Genomic DNA, 12,242 nt, shown 5'->3' on the forward strand with positions numbered 1-12,242 from the left:
CAGGCACCATTACATTTCATGGAGCCCTATCTTGAAGTAAATCCCAGAGATCAGCTGCACAGAGATGGCCTGGGCTGGGCTTCTGGCAGCTGCAGTCTAGCACAGTCCCCGGGGATGTTCACAGCCATGCCGTGCAGTGCAGGGCCTTGTGTTTATAGGGACCAGGACTGTGAGTGGAGATGTGAGTCAGCGTGACATCCTCATTCTGGGGTCAGGGACTCTTCCCACGTGCATGGAGCAAGCATTGCAGGAAGACTTCGTCTCCAGGAAAGATGTGGGGACCCTGACCCAAAGGCAGAGGTAAGTCAGTGACAGGAAGTGGTTATCTGGTGAAGAATGCAAGCCCTGGGATGCTCCTCATACCTTCAGCCTTCCATCAGAGTGGCGGATATAGTCACTTACTGCTTTTGTTTCTAACTAAAGTACTCCTCCTCCAGGGAGAGAAGTGCACAAGGGACCTAGACTCAGAAGACACTGCGCATTGAGTAAAGGGCACACGTGTGTGCGTGGCTGTGTGTGTGTGTGAGAGAGAGAGAGAGAGAGAGAGAGAGAGAAACTCAGATGAATCAATGACATCAGTCATTTCTGTATGGCCAGTCTCCGTATTTAAAGTTCATGCAAAGGCAGAAGGCTTTCTGACTATATTTTAGGTTCATTATTGATATTTATGAGAAAATACATTATTGCATGCACTGAGTTTAGGAGGCCTTTATTTCCCATGAAGCCACTTTGAGAACATAAACTTGGACTTTCTAAGAACCGGGAATTTTGAGGAAATTTGAGCAGCCAGTGGTCTGTGGTTCTCAGGGAAACTGAGAGGTTCCTGCCAATATCTCTTCTTCCCTCACAATTTGGGGTGAGAGAAGCAAGCGTGTCTGTTTCTCCTCTTTCTCTCTTCCTCTCTGCTGTTTTGCTGTTTTTGTCACACTTAAGCTTCGATGTCAAAGTGTAATCAATAAGAGGAGGAAAATGTAGGGAAATCAATGCAGGATGGGTGAATGCTTCCACATTGCTAGTTTTTAACCTTCATGACAAGAGAACATAAGCATGGCTTGACATGACCTGTCCATTCTGTGCAGTCACTTCACTGCTGTTTTTCAGAAGTCCTAGAAAAAGAGGGACTAGAAAAGTCAGAAGAAGGGAAAGGATAGGAAGACAGTGAGGCCTGTGGACCCAGTGGTTGAGAACACTGATATGGAGGCAGGTTGTGTGTGTATGGAAAAGACCGTCTAGTGACAAGGTCTTGTGTTCTGGGTCTGGTATGACCACACACGAAAGGGGGCTGTTGCCATTGGCTAAGCCTTTTAAGGAATGAATCTGCACCAAATGCTTAGGTCAGAAAATATCTCTAGCCCCTGATTATATAATAAAAAACCTCTACCGCCCACTCGGTTGCCTGGACCATTGCCCTGTTTAATGAGTAACAATGGCCAACTCGAACAATTCCATTCTCAAGGTGGAGTGAGAGGTTTTAATTACTTCTGTGTTTTCCTTTGTGAGTTACATGGGGTAGTTTTCTTCCAAGTTCCTTCTCCCTAGCTATTTAAAAACATATAAACAGTCACAAGGGTTTCTTTCAAAATAACTTAGCTTTTACTTTGAATGTTAGCATTTTTAACACCACAGTGAAAAAAGTGATGATTTTTTCCCCCTATGTGAAAAAAAAATAGAATGGAGCAAATGCTAACATAACAAGCATTCGATCAAAAAAGTGGTGTCCACGGCTAGAAAGCAGCTCCCCTAGGAAGACTAGGGAGAAACTGGCTATAAAACTCGGCTGCTGTCCGACATGAGGATGGAATGGCAAAGAGTGGAAGTGATCGTGTCTCGCAGTGGCTGTCCCTTTCTTCCCCTGCTTTCTCTCTGAGTGTTCAGGTCAGCTCTTTGCGGACAGAAGAGGGCTGCATCACCAGCACAGGTCTCAGCTCCTGTGGGGTGACTTTGTGAACCACAGGTGGCATCAGAAGGTGCACTAGATTCTGTTCTTCCCTCTCTCTACCAGGCTGATTGGAAGGAGAAATGCTGCTGAAACAGCCTGGTAACTTCTCTCCAGGGAGAGGAGTGCCCCATGCTTCAGTATTTCAAGGAAGCTGTTGGCGAGCTTGGAAGGAAGCCAGGACTTGCTTTTGCTGCCCTGGGAGAGACACTCAGAGCGGGGGGCCTCCAGAGGGCGGGAGATTTAGGAGCCACATCAGGAGCCTCCCGGGCTGGTCTCGGGGGAGACAGGACTTTGCCCTTCTTTCCTTCTTATGGGATGATAAGACAACATTTTATAAGTACCCATAAAGGGGAATGTGGAGTCCATAAGAGCCATTAAAAAGTCCTGCTCTGCAAGATTTGCTTTTCTTTGACTGAATTGGTTGTTAAAAGGAAAAGAAAAACTACACAGCACCTCTTTACTACCAGCGGTTGGCGCAGTGCTAGGACTTGAAGTTGAACGCGAGTTGAACGCGAGTTACAAGGTCGTCCGTGTGAGTTTCTGATTGCTGGAGGCCAACTGTTAGGACGGAAATAAGGCAAGAACCTTCCCTTGGGAATTGGAGGCATCTTTTTTTTTTTTTAATAGAAGGAACATACACTTATTGTGTGCCTGCTGTATACCCCACACTCAGGAAACTGCTCTTCCATCATCCCAGCAAGCTTTTGGAGAACACCTCTTTGTAGGCAGAAGTTCTGCGAATAGAAAGCAGAGCACAGTATTAGCATTTATTGAGCTCAGGGATCAGAGTGTTTTAAAACAGCCAAGTGCTGTAGGTGACCTACCTCCTCCCAGCTCTGACCACTGTTTTTTCAGGGCCAAACTTTGTTAAAAGGACAAAGAGGGCCTCCAGGGACAGATGTTGGAGTTGTACACTGCACTGTTCCATGGGTGTACCATTTCTATCACGGGCATCAGAAAGTGATTTGTGATCAGTTTTCTAGAAGAAAGCATCAGATTGTTACCTCCTAATAAATAGGCCATCTTCTGATGGATGAAAGTTCTTTAACAAGGAGCTCCTTTTCCTAGCTTGTACAGAAGTGGCTTGTGGTGAGTGGTAGTGAGGAGGGATGGGAGAGGTCTGACTGCCTCACCTTGTTCATTGTGTCTGATTTATTTCTCCCTCCCTTCCTCCCTTGCTCTCTCAGTCTCCTTCTTTTCTTTCTCCTTGTCCCCCCCCCCCATCTCTCTCTCTCTCTGTGCTAGGGATGGAACCCAGGGTGTCACACATGCTAGGTAAGTGCTGTACCATGGAGCTATATTCCTAGCATTTAAAATTTTATTTTTACACAGGGTCTCACTAAGTTGCCAAGGCTGGCCTCCAGCCTAAGATCCTCCCACCTCAGCCTCCCAAGCAGCTGGGAGGACAGGCTTGTGCCATCATGCCAGTCATGGTATCTGCACTGTAAAGAGAGTCTTTGATTATGGGAAGTTGGGCATCAGGCCTGTGCACCCCAGGGTCTGAGTTAGTGGATCTGGTACCCGTAGAAGCTCATTTCAGTGGGTTTGAAGCCCAGGCCTCTGCCGGGCTCCAGTCCACAGGAAGTCCCCATGGACACCTAGAGCGGGAGGCCAAGGAAATTGACCCCTCCTGCAAGCCAACAGGCAGCTTCCTTAAAAGCTCAGCAGGTTGAGCAGGAATCCATAAATGTAGCTTCCCAAGGAAAATAATTCCTTAAAAGTTTCTTGTAACTCAACTTTATTTCTGCCTCTAGGATCCCAACCGACACCCACTCTGGATTGGATTGTAAAAAAGCTTTTCCTCCATTACTCTTGATCCCAGCCTCTTCAGCACAGGTTTGGACAGGCCTGCTGGGGCCACTGAGGGCGGGGCAGGTGTGGTCAGGGACCTAAGGGGATCGTGATGGAGGTGGCAGGAAGTGTGACACCCTGTTTGCTTCTGGCTGTGCATTTTTCCTGAGGAGGCGAAGAAAACCTGTTTGAAAAGGTTGGTGGGGGGGTCTAAGGGGAAGGAGACGTTCACCTTGTCAAAGTGCCCTCCTGCGCCCTGTGAGAGCAGCCGAGAGGAGCTGTCGGGCCGGGTGCCCGCGCTCCCGGCTGTGCTGTGCACCCCTCTCCTCAACTCCCTGCCTGGTCTCTGAGTCTCTGGAGTACACTTAGCACTTTCTACTACCCGAGCCTCCGCCTGTTCCTGCTGCTGGGATCCGGCTGCCCAGAAGTGAGAGTGAGGGGTGGAGTCACCTCACCCGGGAGCCCTCAAAGCAGAAACCAGACTGTGTGGTTCGGGCAAAAGGACTTCTGTCCTGGTCCCCGGGGAGCAGCGCGGTTTCTGGAGCACTTGACTGTCGAGGTGGGTCACAGGGAATCACTGTACTTTCATTTCCCGTGGCAGAAGTTGCTCTTCTGTCATTGCACTAAGCGGCAGAAGGGTTAGGGAGCTTTTGTGGGACCTGCTCCCAGGGTCCTCCTGAGGAACTGCACCGCCCTGTGGCTTTGCAGGCTCCGGAAAGTGAGGAGGATCGGAAGTCCTGTCCTCTCCCCAGTGACCTCGTGATGGAGCCTTCTGGCACTGTCTGCCTCACCTCTCAGAGCACTAGTGGTAGGTACTTCAGTGGTCGTTAAGCTTCACCGTGCATAAGCACCCTGAGATGCCCGGGGCAGATGTCACATTGCTTTTCTATCCCCAGCGTCATGCTCGCTTCAGCAGCACATGTACTAAAATTGGAACGATATCTATCCCCAGCATTTCTGATGATACAAGACTTGGTGGAGCCCAGGAAATCGGCATTTTCTCCAGAACCACAGAGGTTTCACATCAGTTATTTTTATGGTACCGTTGAGAATCAATGTTTAAATAAAAATACTTGCTGAAATTTGCCGACCATCAAATGCCACCTGAATGTAAAGGAGATTGTACCTAATGATGTAACTAGCAAGGATTGTCCTCTCACTGCCTGCTGTCTTCCTAATACAGCCTGTTTGAGCCAAATGGATGAATCTCCAAGTTCAGAGTTGCTGTTTGAATCCTTAACCTAAAAAGGCACTTCTGCTGGAATGATTTTCATGATGGTTTATTTTTTCCTCCTTGTGTTTTTGGAATTAGCAAATTAATGCATGTTTGTTAAAAAAATTGCAAATGATGCTGCCATGTGTGGGGTTAAAAAGAAAAAAAGAAAAAGGAGATATTTTTGTTGTCACTCTACTCTTCCTGTGGACTCCATGAGGATTGCTGAGCCCACAAATGTGAGGCTACCAATCGGTCCTAGATTTCAGTTTCTCCAGATGACTCCAGTGACCAACTAGGTACAAAGACTTTCAGTTTTCCATCATTCAGTCCCACATAAGAAATCAAATTTGGGCTGGGTGGCTCGGTGGTGGAGCCCTTGGCTGGCATGCACAAGGCCTAGGTGCAACCCCTACCCCTGCCAAAAAAAAAAAAAAGAATTTGATTTTAATTCATCTTTTTATTTAAGATTCATTAAAATATCTGCCCCAAGTTCCAGATAAGAATCACTGAGAATTTGCATGGTGCTGTCAACACAAGACTCCTGGTGCTGATGGAGTCGCTGATTCGAGAAAGGACCTGCTCAGTGGGCACCTTCAGTGTCCTGGCCTGGCTGCCTCTCTGATGATGTGAAAGGACCAGCAGGGGGCTTGTCCACAGCTCCCCACGCTCTGCCCTGGGGAATAGACTAGCTGGAAGCCTTGAGAGAGTACCCAGCTCCTGGCTTCTTCCACACTGAGGTTCTCGCTGATTATGTCCCAGCTTCACACTGTGCTGAGCAGAGCAGAGCCAGTCAGCCTGGCTGCCAGTGAGGAATGCTGGCAATGTAGGCAGCAGCAGCCTGGTGATTGTGAGGTTAAGTGGGGCAGGGGCTTCCCCTGGGGCCATTCTCAAGCTACACTCTGTGCAGTGGGCACAGTGAGACAAACACAAGAGCCAGGATGTGCAGAGGGTGCTCTCCCCTGTGGCTTCCCACTCCAGCCTTGCTGCCCACATGAAGCTGTGGCTGCGAGTTCACAAGGCTGGAAGAACTCAGAAAAGCCTGGAGAACAAACAAGCTTGTCAGCCTTTCTGTGCACTTTCTCATCGCAGTAGGAGCTGCTGGTCTTGGCAGTGAGTGCTGGACAATTCAGACAAGCCACAGAAGTGACTCCAGACTTAATCTTCCTGCCAGAGGTGATGACCATCAACACTGCAGGCTTGTGCAGGTGTGCATTTGTGTGTGTGTGTGCTTAGGAGCATATGTGTGTTTAACGTGCATTTGAGGGCATATGTGTGCACACATGTAAAGGAGTGGTTGTGGAATCATAGTGGAGGGGTCCACGAGGACACCATGTTCACCATTCAGCTCTGCAACTTTCTTATTCTGTTAATTATGTCATTCATGTATTTTCATTACTTTTATTATAACTTTTATGTTTTTGTTATTTTGAAGAAATAAAAAGCTTATAAAAATTGTACTTTGAATACTAAGTCATGTTGTATTTTCCTGAACCATTTCAGGGGTGTGTCCCTTCACCTCCAAATTCTTTAACATATTTTTCTTTTTTAAAAATTTTTGAGACAGGGTCTTGCTTTGTAGTCCAGGGTGGTCTTGAACTCACTATGTAGACCAGGCTGGCCTAGAACTCCTAGAGATCTGCCTCCCTCAGCCTTCCAAGTTCTGGGATTATAGGCATGTGCCACCACACCGGAAGTAACAGTATTTTTAACAAACAAGATAAGTATTCTGCAGACCTGCCCTGCAACCATAAATATCAGGGGATTAATATTGATGCTCTAAGATGTTCTAGCACTTGGACCTCATTTGGTTTTGCCAGTTGTTCCAATAATGTCCTTCACAGCTGCAGTTTCCAACTTTTTGGAACCAGGAACTGGTTTCATGGAAAACAGTTTTTCCGTGGAAGCGTGGGGGAGATTGGTGGTTAGATTCTCATAAGGAGTGGGCACCCCAAACCCCTGACATGCACAGTTTACACTAGGGTTCACGTTCCTAAGAGGATCTAAAGCTGCAGCTGATCTGACGGGGGCGGGACTTAGACAGCAATGCCAGCGATTCTGAGCAGCTGTAAACAGATGAAGCTTTGCTCCCTGCCACTCACCACCTGCTGTGCAGCCCACTTCCTGACAGGCCACAGACCGGCCTGTGGCCTGGGGTTGGGGACCCTTGCTTCATAGCAAACGGGCTCACAGCAGAATCTCGTGTCGCATCCTGTTGTTACATCTCTGTAGATGCTGTCAGCCCAGGACATTTCTTCAGTCTTTTACTCTTATGACTTTGACTCTCGGAAGGACAATGGGCCAGAGTTTTATTTTCTACCATGTTCCTCACTGAAGATTGGTCTAATTTCTTCTCACGATTGAATTCAGGTTATGCATCTTTGCCAAGGACATCACAAAAGTTCTGCTGCCTTGCATCTTAGCAGGTGGTACAGAATTTAATTTTGTTCCCATTACTGGTAATGTTCCCTGAGATCATTAGGTTAAAGTGGTGTCTCCTAGGCTTGTCCACTATTGTTTCTCTTCCACATTAGAATTAAGAATTGTTTTTTGTGGGAATGATCTTTATGACTACATCAATGTCCCATTTTTCACCAAACTCTATGTCTGTCTGTTTATGCTTATATGTGCTTCTGGTTTCTAAGTTCATTCATTGGATTATATCCATTATGATTATTATTTGCTTAAATGCTCCAATTGTCCCCAGTTTTATCAGAAGAGTTCCTTTAGTTGGGTTTCACTTACAAAAAGCAGGTTTCCATCATTCTTGAAGCCTTTCTTCCCCTCTTATATAAAAAGATGTTCTGGCTTAGCTTTTACTTTTTCTTCCCTTGAAAGAAAATAGTCATTTCTCCAAGGTTTTGGTTCATTTCATTGGATATTTGTTCATGGAAACCAAGTCCTGAGGGCTAGACATGTTCATTGCTACTGGTACTGATGCTCCTAAGCATTCCAAGTGGATAATCTAAGCAATATAGCTATGTATTGTCACACACAGATCCATTCACCCACCCACCCACCCATCCATTCATCCATCGATCCTATGAATTTATTTCAGTAACCTCCAATTCTAGTCTAAAACCACAAATTTTATTTCATTTTTCCTCTTTCCATATTTGTACCTTACTTCTGCAAAATAAAATCTTGGGTCCTACAGTTCTTCATTTATTTAATGATCCATTCTGTATCTAAATAATCTCCTATTTCCAACACCCCCTCTTCCTTCACTTTCTGATGCTCCACTAGCCTCACCTCCCCAGTCCCATATGGAAGCCATCCGTAACCACTTAGACACCACCCCTGACATTGGACTTATTTCCTCATGTGATCACTTTCCTCACTTTAGGGCTTCAACATCTTGAGGTGAATTTTCTGTCCATATGATGCTTTCCTCACTGTGTTAGGGCACCAGGAATGTGGTGGTCAATCACACACACATGCAGACACAGACATGCATACACGTGTGCTTGCATTCTGCACACCTACCTTGTATTTATGTTTCAAACACCTTTCTAATCTGGTTTATCTGTTGACTTTCTTTTGCTATCTCCCTCTTTTAAATATCATCACTATTAAGTGGCTTTCATTCTCTTGTCACTGCAAGTCTTGACATATTAAGGGGCTGTGCTAGTTGGGATTCTCCTGAGAAACAGAACCAATAAGAGATGTACATATAAAGGGATTCATCTAAGATGTTAACCCACAGGGTTATGGAGGCTGAAAAGTCCTATGATCTGCTGCCTGCAAGCCGTAAGGGAGACCTGGGAGGCTGGTGGTGTTGGGAAGCCCGAGGGCTGGAGAGCTGATGGTGTGGATTGTAACCCAAGCCTAAAAGTCCGAGGAGAGAACACCAAGGGCAGGAGAAGGTCCATGTGCCAGCTCAGCAGTCAGGACGAGAGCAAATTCAGCCTTCTTCCACCTTTGTGTTCTATTCGGTCCCTCCAGGGCTTGGCTGCTGCCTGCACACATTGGTATTCAGTCCATCCACTCAAATGGTAATCTCTTCCTGAAATCCTCTCACAGGCATACTCAGGACTATCTTTTAACCAGATACCTGGCCATCCTAGGGGTCCATACATATCCAGCGATGGAAGAGAAAGGATGCTCAAGCCATTCCTCCACTCTTGCAGAGTCCTGCTCGTACTATCAGGTGGCCTTTGAGAATGAGGCGGACCATTTAGCATTCTGTGTAGGTTTCTTTCTTGTGGCAATCAGTCATGCTGCCCACCAGGATTTCTGACTCTTCCCCTTCCAGGCACATGGATAGGTAATATGATAAATAAATAGCTAAGTGATATGCCAATAAAATGAAAGCAGAATGAGGCATGCCACTACCAGGAAAACACAATATAATTCACCTTGCTTCCATCTTTTCCTATGCTGACTATGGGGGAGCATAATGAAATCCTTTCATCAGTTGGATGACGATAACATATTCTCCTGCTGACTTATGCTGGGCATGTCGTGTGAGCAAGAAATAAACACCTGATGCCTTCAACATTGCTTCATAGTTTGCCGCTGCCACTTGTGCATGCCTTGGCCCATCCCTGTGATACAACAGGGACTTACGGGCTGCTTTTGCTAAAAAGTAGGACTCTTCACTTGGGCCTGCAGATGCCTGTGGGTAACTAACAAGAGGATAAAAGCTTGCTCTTTTATTTTGTATCTGTCTCCTTTACTACCTTCAAACTTTGGGTCAGATTCCAGGTCAACTCTGCACTAGGTGTGTCTCTGAGTCATTCTACCCTGCAGCCAGCTTTGATTCTGGACACAACAGGTCTGATGGATAAACATCTTATAACAAGAGCTAAAAGTGCTCCCAGGCAACAGCAAGGCCCAGCAGGACTGGTTGATCAGTCCTGAGATGCTGATCAACCAGCCTATAGCTGGTTATAGATCACCAAGTATACAAGAACTGACCCTTGGTTTAAAACCCCAGGACTATTGTAGCTCCTTGAAGAGACAGAGTGCTGTGTTTCTCCCCAGGGTGACAATATTGAGAATAAATTCCTTTCCCATCTTTGCCACCATTCATCTCTTCAACTGGTATTTGGAATAAGTGGCTGAACCTCATCCATGGGGGTCCCCAGAACCTCTGGTCTAGGACTTTTGTTGCAGTGATGCATGACTCAAGCAAAATAAATATGACACTTTACTTCTTCCTGTAAGAAATAGTTTTCAGATGAGAAGGAGCAGAATTTGGACTGTGGCCTTTGCAAAGAAGCAAGTGTAAGGTGGTCCCTAATTTTCTCTAGGCACAAAAATCATTTCAAGCAGGGAGTACCATAAAACTCTACAAGATACGCCCCAGCGATCTGTTCCATACAGGCAGACGATGGGCTGGATGACCTGCCAAGCCCCTCATTTCCTTCACTAATTTCTGTGATTATTAAATGATGAAATAGAGCCAGTTCACTAAAATCCTTCTCTGAAGGCTGACATGTTGCTTGTCACATGTCTCGGTCCCCTCCTGCGTGGTAGTGACAAATGCCTGACTCATTATTCACACGACTTGGCCCAGAGGCCGTGGCTGTACCTCACCCTGCTGATTTATTTGAACTCTCTGGGTTTGAGTCTCAACTCTTCAAATTTCTTTCATGTATTCACGTTCATATATCTATGAATGAGGTATTTGGTGAAGCTACAAGGGAACTGATACAAGTGGCCTCAGTTCTTTTCTTATTTTTCTTCAGGATACTCAGTTTAGTTTATTAGTGCATATGTGTAGTGTACAATGTTTACATTCCTTGTGGGAAGTTAGTACATGCACATAACACATTTTAAATTCCTTTTTTCATTCCCTTTCCCTTCTCTGCTTCTCCCTGCCACTCATCCCTTGATACCTGTCCTTTTTTTTTTTTGTAGATGTTTGCAGCACATAATATCTACATTCCTTACGTGGAGTTGGTACAGGTATATAACACATCCCAATTTCTTTAGGCCTCAGTTCTTTTCCACCTATGCTTCTCCACCATGGCTGGCTGCTTCATTACAGTGTGCCCACTGAAATCACAATGCAGACAGCACAGCGTTTAGGAAGACAAAACTGGCAACTTTTGCAAATTGATCTCAGAAGTGACAGCTGATGATTTTTGTTGTATTCTATTCATTAGATGGAAGTCACTAGGTCCCACTCCCATGGGAAGGCTGAAGTTACACGACAGAATGCTAGTAAGTTCGGCTCATGGGGGCTATTAATAAAGAAGAATTAATTGTTTAAAAATAAAATAAATTTACAAAGGAAATCAAACATTTTAGAAAACTTTCTACATCCAGGGTAGAAGAGAATTCTGATGGATTTAGGGGTAATGGCAACTGGCATAAAAAGAATTGGTCCTCTGGGTTAACTGGTTCTAAGAGTGAATTAACAAGATAGGCAGAGACATCCTCAAAGTTTAGGGGTACTGAGGTTGAGTATTAAAACTTAGAGGTCACCAGTGGATCGCATTTCACTTACTAGAACTTTACTTAGGGGCAGGACTCTGGAAGTTTGGAAGAAGTATTTTGATAAACCATGGGTATGAGAGATTAGACTCAGACTAATCTCCATAAATTGCCTGTAGGTCCTTACCTTGCCTGTAGGTGCTTCAGTGTTGATGAATACTAAAATGCAAGCTCAGGTGCAGAGTAAAATTGCTCAGTGAAACAGGAAGAAGCAAGCACCTTTACTTGATGGAGGGACTGATATCTAAAGAGAGGTTGTGCTTTGGGAAAGGGAGACTGGGCAGAAGATCCACTTCAAATGAAGCACTAGGAAGCTACTCCACTGATCACTAGTGCATTATGGAAAATCTTATGGGAGAGGTCAAGAGAGGGTGATAGGGAACATTCTCAGTAATTTTAGCTATGTACAAGATGAAAAGTAGCAGATTACTAGGGGTTTAGCCTATTCCTTCACATAATCTTTCATTCAACAAATATACTAGTATTTATCATCCACCAACATCTGGAGATCTAGAGATGAGTGAGACCAAAGTAGTTACTGCCTGGAGTTAGCAGAGATGTGAAAGCACCAGAAGAGATGAAAGGAATACCTCCAGGTGCTCCGACAAATCATAGCCTGAGACAGGAAGAGTACCACTGGGGAAAAAGTCATAATAAATAAGATGCACAAGCTTAACTATCACATGGTTTCTCTCATATGACAAACTCGAAGTAAAATAAAGAGCAAAATAGAAGATAGATAATAGAAAGCAGAGAGATAGATTTTTCTCGAAGGGGAAGGGGATCAGGTGATGGAGGGAGGAGGAGGGAGGAGAGGGAAAGGGGGTGAAAACAGGAATGAAGATCTGCTGTGTA

The 12,242-nt window shown here is 45.4% G+C and overlaps 1 protein-coding gene across 10 annotated transcripts in view; it reads left to right on the top strand.

Annotated features, from left to right (window-relative positions):
* Positions 1 to 12,242, top strand: part of Cbln4 (cerebellin 4 precursor) — a 44,613-nt gene that overhangs the window by 10,727 nt on the left and 21,644 nt on the right. Inside the window, exons 4-6 of one of the 10 annotated variants that reach the window (XR_015446131.1) lie at positions 3,694 to 4,289; positions 4,439 to 4,538; positions 4,627 to 7,873. The exons of 2 other annotated variants lie outside the window; for them this stretch is intronic. Coding sequence is in view for 2 of the 8 variants with exons in the window: in XM_087197982.1 (XP_087054108.1) it covers positions 3,694 to 3,755 (62 nt within the window). In the remaining 6 variants the exon portion in view is untranslated. Of the gene's footprint in view, positions 1 to 3; positions 7,880 to 12,242 lie in introns of those variants that run through there. 7 more of the 10 variants (XR_015446133.1, XR_015446130.1, XR_015446132.1 and 4 more) reach the window with 7 other exon arrangements.

The sequence above is a fragment of the Heterocephalus glaber genome, unplaced genomic scaffold (assembly GCF_053883595.1).
Source record: "Heterocephalus glaber isolate CG9 unplaced genomic scaffold, H.glaber_assembly_v1.0 deba00001673, whole genome shotgun sequence".
NCBI lineage: Eukaryota > Metazoa > Chordata > Mammalia > Rodentia > Bathyergidae > Heterocephalus > Heterocephalus glaber.